Source organism: Bison bison, unplaced genomic scaffold (assembly GCF_000754665.1).
Source record: "Bison bison bison isolate TAMUID 2011002044 unplaced genomic scaffold, Bison_UMD1.0 scf7180017864367, whole genome shotgun sequence".
NCBI lineage: Eukaryota > Metazoa > Chordata > Mammalia > Artiodactyla > Bovidae > Bison > Bison bison.
Genome location: NW_011494939.1, coordinates 495,990 through 512,792, shown reverse-complemented (window position 1 = coordinate 512,792; position 16,803 = coordinate 495,990). Strand labels below are relative to the sequence as shown.

Here is a 16,803-nt window from a genome sequence, read left to right as displayed (position 1 = left end):
ACACCGGGTTATTGTTACCATCTTTCTAAATTCCATAGATATGCGTTAGTATACTGTATTTATGTTTTTCCTTCTGGCTTACTTCACTCTGTATAATAGGCTCCAGTTTTATCCACCTCATCAGAACTGATTCAAATGTATTCTTTTTAATGGCTGAGTAATACTCCATTGTGTATATGTACCACAGCTTTCTTATCCATTCATCTGCTGATGGACATCTAGGTTGCTTCCATGTCTTGGCTATTATAAACAGTGCTGCGATGAACATTGGGGTACACGTGTCTCTTTCCCTTCTGGTTTCCTCAGTGTGTATGCCCAGCAGTGGGGTTGCTGGATCATAAGGCAGTTCTATTTCCAGTTTTTTAAGGAATCTCCACACTGTTCTCCATAGTGGCTGTACTAGTTTGCATTCCCACCAACAGTGTAAAAGGGTTCCCTTTTCTCCACACCCTCTCCAGCATTTATTATTAGTATTTTCAATGTACGTATTATACTTCTAATTAAAGGCAGAGGACAGCTAACCAGAGAGTGAAGAATCACTGGGCCAAGAAGGTGAGCCTACTGTTTGGTGTTACCTTTCCCCTTGGAGTGTCTGTTGATTCTAAAAGGGACTGAGATCCCAGAGGGCTGGATGGAATTGTTGATAGCCTTGTAGAGCTAGGGGTAGGAATTATCATTACAGCCTATCAAATGTGGGCCCATATTCACTTGGGTTGGGACAGTTCAAGGCAGCATCCTAGGAGTGATGGTCAACCTGAAGAAGATAGGTCCTCACAGGGACTTCAGCTCAAACTTGAATATTTCAGTTGTTGTAGTCAGAATGAGGTGATCATGATTTGTAGGTAGGGGCCTTGCAAAAGCAAATGGAAATAAGTTTTGGAAAAGATGAGATCATGACATCAAACTAGGCTTAAAATTGTTTTTATAAATATTTTTTCAGATATGATATCTGACATCTAATAAAAAATAGCCAGACATTACAATGCAGCATGAAAACAATCAAGAAACAAAAAATAGAAGAGGCCCATAGGGTCTTCAGATTTCTTGAAGTTATCAAAATAAACTTTAAAATAACTACAGTTTTACTTTTAATATTGAAGAATTTAAAAGACAAAAATTAGAATATTGCAGAAAACTAGAAAGTGTAAAATAAGATTGAAACAGGTATTCTAGAAATGAAAAATACAGTGAGAGAAATTAAGAGCTCAATGGATTATGGGTTTAATGATAGATTTGTCAGAGCTGAGGAAAGAATTGCAAATCAGAAGATAGGTCAATATCTAGAAAGAAGCACAGAGAGACAAAAGGAGGGAAAAACTAAAGAGACAGGAAGTTATACAGGGGATATAATGAGAATGCCTAACATGGTCCATTGGAGTCTAAAAAGGAGAAGCAGGAAAGAATGAGAGCAGAGGAAATATTGATGAGATAATGACTGAAGACCCCCTAAAATTGTCAAAGAACATCAAGGAACAGCAGGAGAGGCCCTTGGAACACTAAGCAGGCAAGATAGAAATAAATGTTCACTTTGGCACATAATAGTAGTTCAACTGTGAAGAATTAGAGAAAATAATCTTTAAACCAGACCAAGATTACCTTCAAAGAAGTAGCAATTAGACTGAGAGCTGATTTCCAAATAGTTATAATTCTTACCAGAAGACAATGGAATGTTTTCAATGTACAGAAACAAAAAAACAGCCAACTTAGAATTATATACTCAATGAATAGAAACTTTGAGAATGAAACAAAAATATTTTCAGACAAATGAATACTTTCAGAGATTTCTTTAGAGAAGATATTGTACTAAATATTAAAGAATGTTCTTCAGGAAGTAGAAAAAAATGATCCAGACAGAAGACCAAAGATAAAAGAAGGAATGAAGAAGACACATCTAAATAGATAACTAAGATATATAAAAGCTGGAGAAGGCAATAGCAACCCCCTCCAGGACTCTTGCCTGGAAAATCCCATGGACGGAGGAGCCTGGTGGGCTGCAGTCCATGGGGTCACACAGAGTCGGACACAACTGAAGCGACTTAGCAGCAGCAGCATATACAAAAGCAATATAATATCTACATGGGCTTAAGGTACATATAGAATAAAAATGATAATATGTAACTTGAAAAGAGAATAAATGAAGGTAAAATGTTTTAATAGCCTTGATTAGTCAAGATTTCAAGTTGTAATGACTAAACACTAAAAGAACAGTAATAGAACAGATAACTTCCAAGAAAATCAAGGGGAAAATGGAATCATAAAAATAATCCAGTGAGGAAAGGGTGGTCTTTTCATAAACGGACTTGGGCAAATGATTGTCCATATGAATAAAAAGAAAATCTAGAAACGTGACTCTTGCATGAAAATCAATTCCAGGCAGATTATACTCAAAATGTGAAAGAAAAAAAAATAACATTTCTAGAAGATAATTTGGGAGAATGGCTTCATGACTTCTGGATAGGTAAAGACTTTTTAAACAGACAGCAGGACAGTCAAACGATTGGGAAAAAAAAAGAAAAGGAAAGAAAGAAAGAGGAAGAGAAAGAAGAAAGAAAGGAAAAAAGAAAAGAAAAATAAATATTGACAAGGACAAGATTTGGTTGCACTAAAATTAGAAATTTCTTTCATTCAAATACATCATTAAGAGAGAGAGTGAAAAGACATTTCATATCCAGAGAAGATATTTGCAACACAACAATCAAGGAAAGTTTGCATCTAGATTTAAATAATTCCTATAATGAGTACTAAGAAGAAACAATCCAATGGAATCAATTCAATAGAAAACAAGGGACTTGAACAGACATTGTACAAAAAAAGATATTAAAAATGCCAATAAATGAATGAGAAGGTGCTTTCTGATGGCGTTAGTCATCAGAACTGTAAGGTTCTGATTTCCTGCAGTGCAGGACATGTTTTATTTCTTTGCTTTCATAGTAATTCCTTAGAGGATCTCTATAGGTGCTTAAGCTGCACTTTGTCATTTCTTGCATGTCTCACAGTTAAAAACAAGGTAAATAAACTAAACGATGACCTAGTATCATGCTGACGGCAGACAAAATACTGGTTCTAAAATTTTAGCGGAGACTTTCTATGGTAGTTTCACTCCCAGTTTATAGCTTACATATTGCATTCACAGGGCTGTACTAATAAAACATCAAGACAAGAAAATGGAAATATGTTTCAGTTTTTCATGTCTATTCAGTTTTGGCCAATTTTCAATTTCTTGGAGATTTGAGAATTTTATAAGTATCCATAATTACAGGTCAGTTTTTATTTAAAAACTTGACTTGAGGGATCTCGAAAAACATATTTTGTGGGAGAACTAGCTATGTATATTTGTAGAATAGGATTAAGACTGGTATTGTTTGTGTTCTTTTCCACAAATGAAATCAGAGCTGACCTTGTGTCTTCAGAGATATTTGCAAGAATTCTTTTAAGTTAATGTAACCAAAAGGCAAGTGTTTCCTTATTTGTGTTAATATATCAGAAAGCAAATCCTATGTTCTAGTACCATGCTCCACAGCTATTGAGTTTTTTCAATACATATAATCTGTATCATTTAACTGCTGATAATTGTAGAGTTTTTACAAGAAAGACTAGAGTTGTGAGAGTTGTATCCTGGTGACGAGGGCCAATTGTCCTATTAGAGAATGGCATCAGGTTGTCTTGGCATATGAAAATACTGCTGCCATAAATCGAAAACACAATGTATTTAACTTAAAATTGATAATGGCAGGTTGATTCTGCTGACACTTTACTGGTTATCCCAGACCTTTTAAATGCAAGTTTTATTTGCAGCTTTAATGCAGAGATACTAAACATTTAACAGGTGCATTTGAATATATTAGTGCTGGAAAATTCAGCCTCGATGAACCTAACATATATGAAGAAATAGGCACAGGCACACATACTGTGACCATGGATTGAAGGTCTTGCCTGTGCTTTGCTGGGCACTCTCTGTACTCTCTTCTCATTCTCACAATGACCTTGCAAGATGGTCATTGTTATTACCTTTTTAGAGAAGAAGATACTGGGGCTCAGAGAGGTTAAGTTACATCTCCAAGACCATAGAACTAAGTGACAATGACCTTGGAAAAGCAAAATACAATTTAACTCCATGGTTCCCAGGTATATGACAAATACCTGTTGGGTTTTTGTTTTTTTTTTTGGCTTATATAACTCTGATTAAGCTTCACATTTGCTTTGAAAAATTTAATCTATTTGTGTATCAATAAGGATATGATGTTTACCCTTCTAAATGGATGTAAAGGCTAAACCTTCACTGCTACACAATGGGGACTGGTTTGACCATGACTTGCACAGAAAATAAATGTTTCTCAAGCAAGGGTCAAGTAGTGCAATGAACTCTGTGACTGGATGAGGCAAGGTCGACTTTGTAGTGGCATGTTTGCTTTGAAACGCTGGCACAGAGGAACTACAGAGAGAGATGAACTGGTGTGGAGCTACATGAGGGTGAATGAGATGCAGTGTGTGCCAAGCTCCTACCTTCTGATTGATTTTTATTGTCTCTTCTGTGTGGTAGAGAAGGAGCTTTTCACCGGAAGAAGTCAGGTTAACATACACCTGTAGGCAGGGATACTGAGAGAGTTTCCAGCAGTCCGGACCACAACTGAAGGAGCAGTTAAATGTTTCTGTGATGGATGCATTCAGCAAGGTGCACTGAGCCTCCTCGGTCCATACACTACATAGAGAGGAGAAGAGTAAGCACAGATGCTAAGGGCACAGAAACTGGAAGCAGAGGAGATCACTTGTCAGTTCCTTGACCTGAAGAATCTTCCAAATCTATAATACAACCTACTTGTAACGTGTATGCCTTTGCATAGAGCAGCTTTGTCAAAGTGAAAGTTGTTCAATCATGTCCAACTCTTTGCAACCCGATGGACTATACAGTCCATAGAATTGTCCAGGTCAGAATCTGGAGTGGGTAGCCTTTCCCTTCTCCAGAGGATCTTCCCAACCCAGGGATTGAACCCAGGTCTCCCACATTGCAGGCGGATTCTTTACCAGCTGAGCCACAAGCTAACTACAATATAAACATAGATAAATTTTGCCTGGCATCTGAGAACTTTTCCAATGATTTCTATCAAATATAGTATCATCTTTTCCAATGCTTGATTTAAATTAGATTTTTTTCCTTATAAAATTCACCAGTAAGGGTAAGGCAGCATCTTTTTACATCAGAGCCTGTACCCACCCTGCATTTCTACGTTGTAACCTGCTTCCTATCACGCCTTGGTCCTCGCCTCACAATGCCTGCCTACTTTGCAGGCAGAGAAGATGTAAGGGAGAAGGGGAGGAGAGATGAAGGAAGGGTGGAGGGGCTTAAGGTCTGGTGCGATAGGTGAAAGGGCAATGATGCATTTCTTTAAGGTCTTCCTAAAAATGGAGAAAAGATAACTTCACCTTTTGATTATACCAAGAGCCATCAGTTATTGTACCCCTTTCATCCTAATTGATGCTTTACATACATTGTCTTTTTTGTCTTATATGTTGGATATGAAATTCTTTTAAAGGAGAGTGAATTGACGGTCAGAGAAGTCAAATGCGTGCAAAAACACATAGCTCCTAGGTGGTGGAAATTGTGACTCCACCCAGTCCTGTATTTCTCTAAAGCCCAGGCCCATTGTGTGGTACTGCACTGCTCCCCCACAGTGGAAAAGAGGCTATTATATGAGCTTAGCGGATTCCTATCCATGTCCTGAGACCTCTCAGTTAGAAAGATTAAACAAACAAACGAAGAAAACCCCTCGAGCTGCCCATTGGTCAGCTTTTCATTCTAAACTATTTATAATTTTGTGATCAAGAGTAATAATTGTGATTAGGAAGTAATGTACCCCGAATCGATGTTTCACTTCTGGATATAAACTGATTACCAGAGTGATTAGAAAATAGCATGTTTCTTTGCAGATTAATAGCTCTTCTTTTTGCTGGACATGTGTTAATAAGGCTCCCTTTTCATGTCCAATTTTGTACAGAGCCAGGATTCAAGCCCTGACCCCCTCTGGTGTGGCAAATTTTCTGGGGACTTGAGTGGTCAGATTTTGCTTATACAAGGAAGAAAAAAAAAGTCTTAGATGGTGCTAAGCATTTGTGAGTATTGGAAAACGGTTTTGAAATCAGTGAACTCTGCGGCCCGAGGCATCCATGCCTTCACTGAGAAGGAGTAGAGCTGAAAGCATCAGAGAAAGAGTAGAGCAGCCATAAATGGGAAAGATGACGCCTTAATTTTAGCAAATTACTGTGTTTCAACTAGATTTGCTTCTAAAATGAAAGTATTAATTTAAGTGGGGAAATGAATGCCACAAAATGGTTTGATTCTCTTTTGGATTGAAACCTCAGTTTTTCATTTGAAAGGGCCTCATTTCTTTAAACTGAAGCGTCATGAGACTTTCTTGATTAGTTAAGCAATGCTGGGCTTTCCCATGCTCAGAGTGTCCAATATGGACAACAGCTAGAAACACTGGGGAGTTTCGTGGCTTACTAAGGGGGAACACACGTGCCAACTCAGTGTTTGTCTCTATCTGTTTGGTAAACCCAGGGGAAATACTTAAATAAGAAAAGTTCAAAATCTGTTATTTTAGAAGAACACCAGATTTGAGCTCCTTGCGATAATGTAGAGGGGTGGGATGAGGTGGGAGGTGGGAGGGAGATTTTAGAGGGAGGGGACGTATGTATACCTATGGCTGATTCATGTTGATATATGGCAGAAATCAACACAATATTGTAAAGCAATTATCCCCCAATAAAACTAGATTATTAATTTTGAAAAAGTGCATAGCAGTGTTTTTCAGCCTGTTAGAATCACCTGGGGAACTTAAAAAGTTACTGGTGACTGGGTCCCACTCCAGACCAATTAAATCTGACATTATGGAATGATGGTGGTGGGGCCTGGGTGTCAATATTTTAAAAAGATTCTCAGGAAGTTGAAATGTGCAGCTGAGAACTGCTAGTGTGTGGGGTGATGGAAGAGAGGGCTGTGGAGGAAAAGGAACGCGGGTGGAGAATGGACAGAGGTGTTAAGAGCCAAGAACAGGGATTCTGAAATTAACAGGATGTAGGTTTGAACCTTGGCTCTTCCTGCCAAATACTAAAGCTGGCTCACTAGTAAAGAATCCGCCTGCTAATGCTAGAGACCTGGGTTTGATCCCTGGGTCAGGAATATCCCCTGGAGAAGGAAATGACCATCCACTTCAGTATTCTAGCCTGAGAAGTCCCATGGACAGAGGAACCTGGCGGGCTCCAGTCCATGGGGTTGTAAGAATTGGACATGACTTAGTGACTGAACAACAATAATGACACTGCATATTAGATCTTTCTTGAACCTCAATTTTGCTAATTTTATGAGTATATATATACTTACCTTATAGAATAGTTGTGAAAATTTAAAAAGTAATGTACGGCAAGTCCCTGGCACATAGTAGGTGGTTTACACATAGAGCTATTTTTATTGTTATTATTAGATAACTTCATTGACAGTAGTATGTGCCAGGCACTGCTCTAAGTGGTTCATAGCAAAGAAAGTAAGAAAGAGGACCTCGGAATTGGTAAGCTGTGTGGGAGGATGGAGAAGGAAGACAAAAGACAGCATCCCAAGCACCCAGGGGTGTTACCTCTGCATGTATGAGCGCAGGAGTGTGATTCCCAGCAGAAAGTACATCATGATGGAGCACACCATCATGGCCAGTCCCAGGAGAATGGCCCGGTCCTCTCCTGCTTTCAGTGCTGTGACAGTTTTCCTTTTGTCCAGGAGGTCGTGGTCCCTGATTTTTTGGTAAATATTTCTGAGATTGAAAATAATACAGTTTTACATGAAGTTCACAGTTAGTCACTACAGCCCTAAAGAATAAGTCTCTGCACAGGCCTTCCCAAGGCAGAGAGATCGAGAGGGGCCCTCCAAACCTGCCTGAGTGCAGTTGGACCCCAGCACGTGACCACTGCATCCCAACACATACACACGCCCAACCCTGAGCAGAAACAAGTCTCCCATCTTTACTTGGGGTGTATGTCTAGCTGTCAATACTTTTTCTTTTTTCTAAGTCTGAAGAAAGAAAGCAGTGCCCTCAGTTGTTTAGATAATGCTTTGGGTTTGTTTCCTTTGCCAACCCCCAGCTGATCATCACTGATCTTTCTATAGCCCTAATACCTAATGGAACATTACTTCAAATAAATGGCAACATATATCAGTAAACTATCAAATTAATGTTTTACTTTCCCTCAGTAGTAATAGACAGAATTTAGTCTGGTTAACATTCTTAAGCATAGGGTTGCTTAGAGCTCTGTTGACTTGAGATTTGTTAGAAATGTGGAGACGTCCAGTGGTGACCCAGCCTTCTTTTCTTGTACGGTAAACATTTAAGCAAGTTTACAAAAATGTTAGTCAGATCAAGGCCAGACTCCAAAAGTTTGGATAGTTTTATTACTATCTGTAAAATTTTTCAATGATTAAAAAAACAAAACAGATTGGAGTCACTGTCTCCTAGTTCAAAACCTGATTTCATGGCTTACTAGCTGTGTGAGCTCTACAACTTCCTTATTCTAATTCCTAGTTCCTTGAAAAGTGGATATAATGTGTAACTACACTGTTATGGTTAAATAAGATGACATAAGTAGGTGGAGAATGACTGACTTGAAGTATTTAACAAATGTTCCCATATAAAAATGGTGTGGGGAGCTACAGCTTTATGACATGGACATCAGAACATACCAAACTGCTGTTTTCTCCAAAGAATTCCTAAAAGACAGAATGGCAAAGGAGTGAATGAAGTAAAAAGCTTCTTAGTGGAGGGTTGAATTTGAAACTAGGTCTGAAGGAGAAGGCAGAAAAGAAGTGAAAAATTGCTGGAGGTGCTGGCTGGTGGGAGAGAGATGGGAAAAGTATAGGCAGGAAGGCAGGGATTCTGGGAAGGCAGGAGAGCAAGGAGCCATGGGGATCGTCTCCGGTTTCTGTTTTGAGAAGGGAGCTTTGGATTTTAGGGTGCAGGACTGAGTTTGGTGGGGGAGTGGCCAGTTTTCAGGGCCCGGGAATAGAGAGGAGGACAGATAGAATGATGAAAATGAAGGAAAAAACTCATGCCATTTTTATTTTAATCCTCAGATGAAAAGTCAACATGCATGAGACAGACTTCAGATTTTCCTTTCAAATTTTCATGACAAGTCACTCTGCTTGCTTGAAAAAGAACTAGAATCCAATGTGGAACTTTGCAGAGGAGGAAAGAGATATCTGTTATTTGTATAATTGTATGTATATTTGGGGCTTCTATTCAGCTTCATGCTCCAGGATGGCCTTACTGGAGTTAACAGCAGGCATACATTCTGGTGGCATGTTCATTCTGGGCTGGTTGTTAAGATATTTTGATTCCCTGCAGAAGGGTGAGAGCACCCACATAGCATGTTTCCAAAAGTGTTTAAGGAAGAGTATATATTAATTTTCTTTGGTGGCTTAGATAGTAAACAATCTGCCTGCAATTCAGGAGACCTGGGTTTGATCTCTGGGTTAGGAAGATCCCCTGGAGAAGGAAATGGCAACCCACCCAAGTATTCTTGCCTGGAGAATCCCATGGGGTGGCAAAGAGTCAGACACGATTGAGTGACTAACACACACACATATCAATCTGGTTACTGAAGTAAAAAATTAACCAATTAGCTTATTGTCATTATTATTTAAAAGTTTTCTTCATGATATAGTTTATACAAATTTTTTCCTCGAGGAGTGGGTCCTTTGTAGTAGGAGGATCATAGCTGAATAGAGGCCTTTGTTCCTCGTCTTTTCATGGCCATGCCTTCCCAGCTCCTCCCTACTCTCAGTCACTCTTGGCCATTCTTTCTCCTCATCGAGTGGATGAGGAAGAAGCTCTGAGAGCCTGTCATTTTCATTACTCTCCAGCTCCCAAGCCCAGTGCTTCTGGACAAGCTGGTTTGCCCTGCCTCTGACTTCCACAGACTGGCCACCACCCATTCCCTAAGTTTCCCCATTCTTTTCTGAGATTTTATTTGGAAAATATAAGACTTATATGAAAGCTCTTAAACTTTATTCTCTATGAACCTGAATAAAAAAAAAATCAGTGCCCATTCATCTAAAGCCAGACTTAGAAACAAGAAAAGGCAGTCTGAATGGCTTCAAAGACCTGCTGTAAAATAATAAACTGATGTTACTTCCCTGTTGTTATTTATCAACATGTATTTAATTCTAATGACTATACTGAGATTTGAATTTCTTGCAGGTGGAAGCCAGAAAGGAGGAAGCACAGTCTCAGATACAGAATAGTAGGCTGTTCCACTGCATCACTTATACCAGTCTATACCCATAAAAAGACGCAGAGTAATCAGTCAGTTCTGTCACTAGAACAAGAAGCATATAAAAATGATTCAAATGGGTAATTTAAAAACAAATCACAATTTGGAAATAGTTAACAAATGTTCTTCACATGCTTTGGAATGTGTAGAGAAGAGGGAAAATGATTGGTTTCCACGCAGGCTAAACACATCTGGGAAATCAGGATATTATTCAGCAAAATGAACCTGGGTGAGTGAGATAGGACATACTCATGAAATTCATCAGTAAGTGATAATTGAATTAATGGATAAGTTAAAGGATGAATGAATGATTTGAAGCAACAGAAAATACATAGTCCACAAACTTATTTTGAGTGCCAGTAATCTCTAGTTTCTGGGCATGTGGCCCTTACCCAATAGGAAGACCGACATGAAAAAAAAAAAAAATCAACACAGGGTAGTAAACTCAGTGCCAGAGCCATTCACAGAGTGAGTGTAGAAGAGGAATAATTTTCCCAGCCTGAGGGATGAGGACAGGGAGCAAGGATTGAGGTCAGGGAAGCCTTGCTGGAGGAGAAATGCCTTAAACAGAATATTCAAGATTGAATCAGAGTTAACCCAATGAGACATGAAGCCAAGGGCATTTCAGACAGAAGAAGTCACATGAACAAAGGATGGAGATTTACAACTACTTGCTGACCGCAAGAAACCATACCAGTTTTACCATTAGTAGGATGAGTGTGGGACAGTGAAAATGGGGCAAGTAATTTTGGAAAGGTAGTAGGTTATGAAGAGCTTTTGTAGCCCATTTAAGGAGCTTGGCTTTTACCCTTTAATTAATGGGAAGCTGGTAGAGGGTGACATGACAGAATTGAGTTTCAGAATGATCACTCTGGCTGAAGAGTGGAGATTAGATTAAAGACAGAACCAGACTTAAATCAGAAAAAAGAATTAGGGCATTGTTACTGCAGTGCTGGCAAAGGTTGATGAGGGCACGATGTAGGAATCAGGTGGGAGAGATGGAGAGAAAAGGATGTATGGAGAAATATCTACGAGACAAAACTTTAGGACTTGGTGACTGATAAAATATAGGGGATGACGAGGAAGTGAAAAAAAGGGTATAGTTTAGATTTATGCTCAAGAACTTGGCTTGAGTGACTGGGGAAATGGTAGAGGGTGTTACAGCAGGGGTCCTTATTTCCCTGTTCTTCAGGATTCCAAAGAGGGGACTTTTGTTGCCTTGGCTAAGAAGGGAGAGGCTGATTGTTCATTTATAGATTTTCTCCCTGACAGACATAGTGTCCTGAGTTCAGGTGAGGAGTGACTGATCTGATTGGTGAGATAAATGAGATCCTGACTGTCAGAGGCCCTGCCTACCTTTTGTTGGTTTGAAGATCACTGTTTATTGATCTTGTGGCACAATCCTTTCCCTATCCTCTTGCACTTGCCTTTGTTCAGGCCTGGTATAAGCGGCCTTCTATAAGCCCCAGGTTGGGGAGGGAGTGCCCACTGTCTGAGACTAAGTGGGTTAGTGAGGTGCCCCTCCCATGCCGAGTTGTCTTCAGAGCTGGGGGAAGGAACATGATGTTATATTTTGGGTATCAGGCCTAAACATCATGCTTCATACAAGGAAGCCTTGTATACTGGTTGTTACTCTGCCACTATGGGGGCTTCCCAGGAGGCTCAGCAGTAAAGAATCCGCCTGCAATGCAGGAGCTGCAGGAGACATGGGTTTGATCCCTGGGTTGGGAAGATTCCCTGGAGAAGGGAATAGCAACCCGCTCCACTACTCTTGCCTGGAGAATGCCATGGACAGGGGAGCCTGGTGGGCTACAGTCCATAGGGTTGCACAGAGTTGGACACGACTGAAGTGACTTAGCATACACGCACACACTGCCACGACTAACAGAGTGGATGATTCATCTCTCTTTGACCCTTTGTGTCTATTCTCTGTGAATCTACTTACGAGGGGGTTGGGGGAGAAATAAGAGAAGGTTAGTATAGTTCACTGAAGTAGACCTCTAAGGAGGAATGATGAGTATGGGGCACAACTACAAAATCAGTTTCAAATATGAGGGATATGCAACAGCAGGTACAGAGCAGGAATTTGAATTTGTTAGTCTGAAGGAAATCTAGCCTTGATATGTCCTGGAAAAGCAGTATATTTAAGCTCTGTTGGAGCAGTTGTGGCTTCATGGTTCATCCTGAACCATGAATAAATATGGTGAATACAAAGCAACACTTAAACGTGTTTGCAACAATGAATAGCACGTATGTGCAGTCTTTTCTACATATATATGGAGCATCCTGCCCAAATCCTTTGGGAGAATGTGAGTTATTCGTAAAACTACAAGGCCAATTCAAGTATAATAAAATATTTTGCATATAAATTTTGATTGTCCAATAAAGCTATATTTTTACCCCAAGAAATAGTCGACACAATACGATTTTATTTCAAGTTCCATATTTTACTAGAAGCTTAAAGTCTGATATTATTCCTATGATTCGTATTATTCCTATGATTCATAAGCAAATTATTTATGAGGCTGTACATTTACAAACTTGGACATAAAATGTGAAATGTGCAAAAATTTTTTTTCTCATTGGGCTTACCCATTTAAATTCAGATTACCTTGGTATTTAGCCTGCAGGAAGAAAACTTCAGGTTAAGGTAGGGTAAAGGTCATTTATTAATTCATTTGTTTACTCATTTGTCAACATTTTAGTCTTCATAAGATGAAACATTTTCTGCCAAGTTCTGGGAATACAAAGTGAATAAGATGTCCTGAGGGAGTTGGGTGAGACCCAATCATTACAATGCATCATAAGGAGACTTATTATAGTGAGTACAGAAGGGAAGCAAGTCAACATGCTAGGGGCCAGTTTGATGAAGTTTCGGTTACTGAATGGCTGATGTACAAGATTAGCCCATTTGCCAGTTTATTGAAGGATTACTTTGCTAAATGAATAATTTGCCCACTTAATCACAGATTTGAAAAAGACTTATTTTAACGAGCATTGTTTTAAGTATAGTAAATTGATATGAATATATTTTCTTATGAATATTTTTAAATGATATTTTAAAAGTAAATTCAATTATATTCTTCTTATGAATATGTTCTTTTCAACAGTATTTTAAGATCTGTTTGATTTTTTTTAAAGCTAAGTAAGTTTCCTAGGGAGGTTTATTCTCTTTATAAACATATTCTTATGAATATATTCATAGATGTATCTTTTGGAATCTGTGTATGAATATATTCTTCTAATATAGCAAAAATGTAGCATTTCACTTGGGAACCTTTCCATGTATAATGATTTTTTTTTCAAGTCCTTTTTAGAGTCATTTGCTGTTTTGCTAACATTTTAGCATCACTGAAATTCTTGTGGCAAGTTTCACATTGACTACTTTAACAGATTTGGCAACTTTATCAATTAACAAAAATTTGTTTCTTTTAACTATTCATAAGAATACAGTCATTGATTTTGGTGGGAATTTTTAATATCTTTTTGAAGTTTCTATTGTTTTATTTGTACAGTTTTATTTTGTCCTTTGGAAAAGACCCTGATGCTGGGAAAGATTGAGGGCAAGAGGAGAAGGGGGAGACAGAGGATGAGATGATTGGATGGTATCACTGACTCAATGGACATGAGTTTGAGCAAACTCCAGGTGACAGTGAAGGACTGGGAAGCCTGGTGTGCTGCAGTTCATGGGGTTGCAAAGGGTTGGACATGACGTAGCAACTGAACAACAACAGTTTTGTCCTTATAACAAAATGTTTATCTGTCTCTGCTCTTGTCCTGTTATTGAAACAGGAGGGATCTGGATAAAGCAGGTGGGACCCTCTCCTGGGGGTAAAATGAAGAGCAGAATCAGCATAATGCAGTCGAACTTGCTGATCCTAGAGAGAGGGAAACCCAGGGGCAGAGAGGAAAGGAAACAAAGAACACAGAGAGCAGTAGGGCATGGCTGGGTGGGGAAAGGGGAGGAAGACCAGAGAACAGGGGAGCCTGGAGGCAGAGGGTGTCTGGAACACAGACAGAAGGGCAGACAGGCAGAGAGACGGAGGGACAATGATTGTAGAGACTGAGAAACAGAGGGTCTGAAGGCCCCAAATCTGGGTTCCCTGAAGCCTTTTTGGTCCCTGCTAATCCACAGAAATGTGTTTTTGGTGCATAACTAAATTTGATAAATTCACCAAAAAGGTCAATTTGCAAATGGATTAATATTTGGCAAAATGGCTATCATTGTATTGGGCATTCCTTGAACGGGGCAACTGGTGGATTGGTGATGGATTTATTGACTCAGGACTGTGATTTATGAGCATAAATGTTTTGATTTATGAGCATAAATGATTTTAATTTATGTTTAATAAAACCAATGTGGCCATGACTTGGTTTAAGTGGTGATGGTTAAAGGGTCCAGTAAGAGACTGGATTAAGTCTCCAATGAGCAAACAATTGATAAGGTGAATAGTATCCAGACAGAATGTGAGAGGATAGGGTAGCTGAATGTGGTTGGATTCCAGCATCCAGTGGGTGGAGGATGACAGGTATTGAACTCATTAGATAAGCAGGGTTCAGAGATAAAGGGTCTTATATGTCTTCTGAAGTTAGAGGAGCCACTAGAAGAATTTAGTAAGAGTGATATAATTAGGTTGCACTTTAGAACAAGGGTCCCCAAACTCTAGGCTGCAGACCTGAACCTCCTGTCAGATCAGCAGTGACATTAGATTAGAAATAAAGTGTACAGTAAATATAATGCACTTGAATCATCCCCAAACCATCCCCACCTTCCCAGTCCTTGGGGAAATTGTCTTCCAAGAAACCAGTCCCTGGTGCCAAAGAGGTTGGGATCTGCTTCTTTAGAAAGATGCCTCATGTTAGTGTGGTTGACCGTTTGGGATGGTTTATACCTGGAGGCTAAGAGACTGGTTCCGAAGCTCTCCCAGCATTTCTGATGTTAGATAAACAGGAGTTGAAAAAAAAAGAGGTGGTAGAGGAGACGAAAGTTTAGATCCAGACATCATTTGTATAACCATGAACTGTGGATTTTAATGAGACTCTTTAGGTTGTCAGAGAAACAAAACCTAGCTAGCGTTTTAGAACTAGGAAAGGGCAAGAAGACAGGTCTGCCAAGGGTCACAAAGCAGTCAGAGAGGTGAGGGGCACAGGAAGGTGTAGGAAAGAGAAGGAAGGAAGGTGTGAATAAAGAATTATGTGTATTTGAGGGAGGCCCTTCAGAAACATAACCATAATAACCGTAATACTTAGCACACTATTTATATTTATGCCTCTCTGGCCCAGTGAATATTGAGCTGCTCAGGAGTGAGAGCCAGAATGCATTCACCTTTGTAAGCTCAGTCTCTTGCATTTATTATACTCACAAAGTATTTTCCTTTTATGTGGGCTAGAAATGGCTTCAATATGCTTAGGTTGTGAGGCAGCCAGCACAGGGAGGCTCCATGGCCAAGTGAAACCAAATAAATCAGAGAACCATGGCTAGAAGAGACTCCTGGCTTTTCTCTTCCTATCAGCACCCACTGCATTTTACTGCTAATGTATTTAGTATTCCTTCTAGAAAAATGTCAAACTTCAATGGCACTGAGAGCTTTAGTTTCCAGACTTCAAGGAAAAGTGCCTTCTGTTAGGTACTAGGAAGTGAATCTGTGGGGAAATAGATTGCTGAATGCCAGCTGAGCTGAAAGAGGCAGAGTTGCTATGTATCTCTGCTCCAGGAGCACTCGGTCTGTCATCTCATATGGTTGAGCTGGGAGTGGCAAGGGTTCAAACAGCTATTGTTCTGCCTTCTGCCCGCCAAAGTCTTCTGTGTTTTTGAGATGTGTGTATAACCTCATCTTCTACTAGTTCCAGATCTCATGGTTTTTTTTTTTTTTTTTCCCTTTGAACTAGTAGGTGTATATATATATATATATGGTTCAATTTGATTAATTATTATTCTGTTTTCATTCTTTTAAAGTATATGTTCCTTTGGGAGAAATGTGCTCATGGGAACAAATGACAGTCATGCTTAATAGAGTCATAAAAATTAACATAAGGGGTTTTGTCTATGAACCTAATGTTATTATTGTCAGCTTATTAATTCACAGGAAATCTTAGTACTTTATGGATAAGAGAATAATGATGAGAGTAAAATTATGGAAACAAAAGTAGAAGTTCTTTGTTTTTACTCCTGCCTTTAAATTACCAGATCAATTTCCCAATGATACTTTAATATCTAATCCTCATTTCTTTTTACCTGATCCATTAACGTATTACATTTGATACAATTCTTTAGTGAAAAATATAGAAGGAATAGAAGATTATGTGACTCATTCGCATAAGATAGGATATCCTTGTAACCTAAAGAGCCTTTGAGAAGAGACTTTGTGTTGACCACATTACTTGGCTCTAGTGCAACAGTTGGAGAAGGCAATGGCACCCCACTCCAGTACTCTTGCCTGGAAAATCCCATGGATGGAGGAGCCTGGTGGGCTGCAGTCCATGGGGTCGCTG

General features: G+C 39.3%; 1 protein-coding gene across 1 annotated transcript in view; it reads right to left on the bottom strand.

Moving 5' to 3' along the window:
• KCNMB2 (potassium large conductance calcium-activated channel, subfamily M, beta member 2) overlaps window positions 1-16,803 on the bottom strand; it is a 36,861-nt gene that overhangs the window by 11,677 nt on the left and 8,381 nt on the right. The window contains exons 2-3 of the mRNA XM_010855607.1: window positions 7,629-7,799; window positions 4,504-4,699 (exon numbers count right to left, since the gene is read on the bottom strand). Coding sequence (XP_010853909.1) covers window positions 4,504-4,699; window positions 7,629-7,799 — 367 coding nt within the window. The remainder of the gene's footprint in view (window positions 1-4,503; window positions 4,700-7,628; window positions 7,800-16,803) is intronic.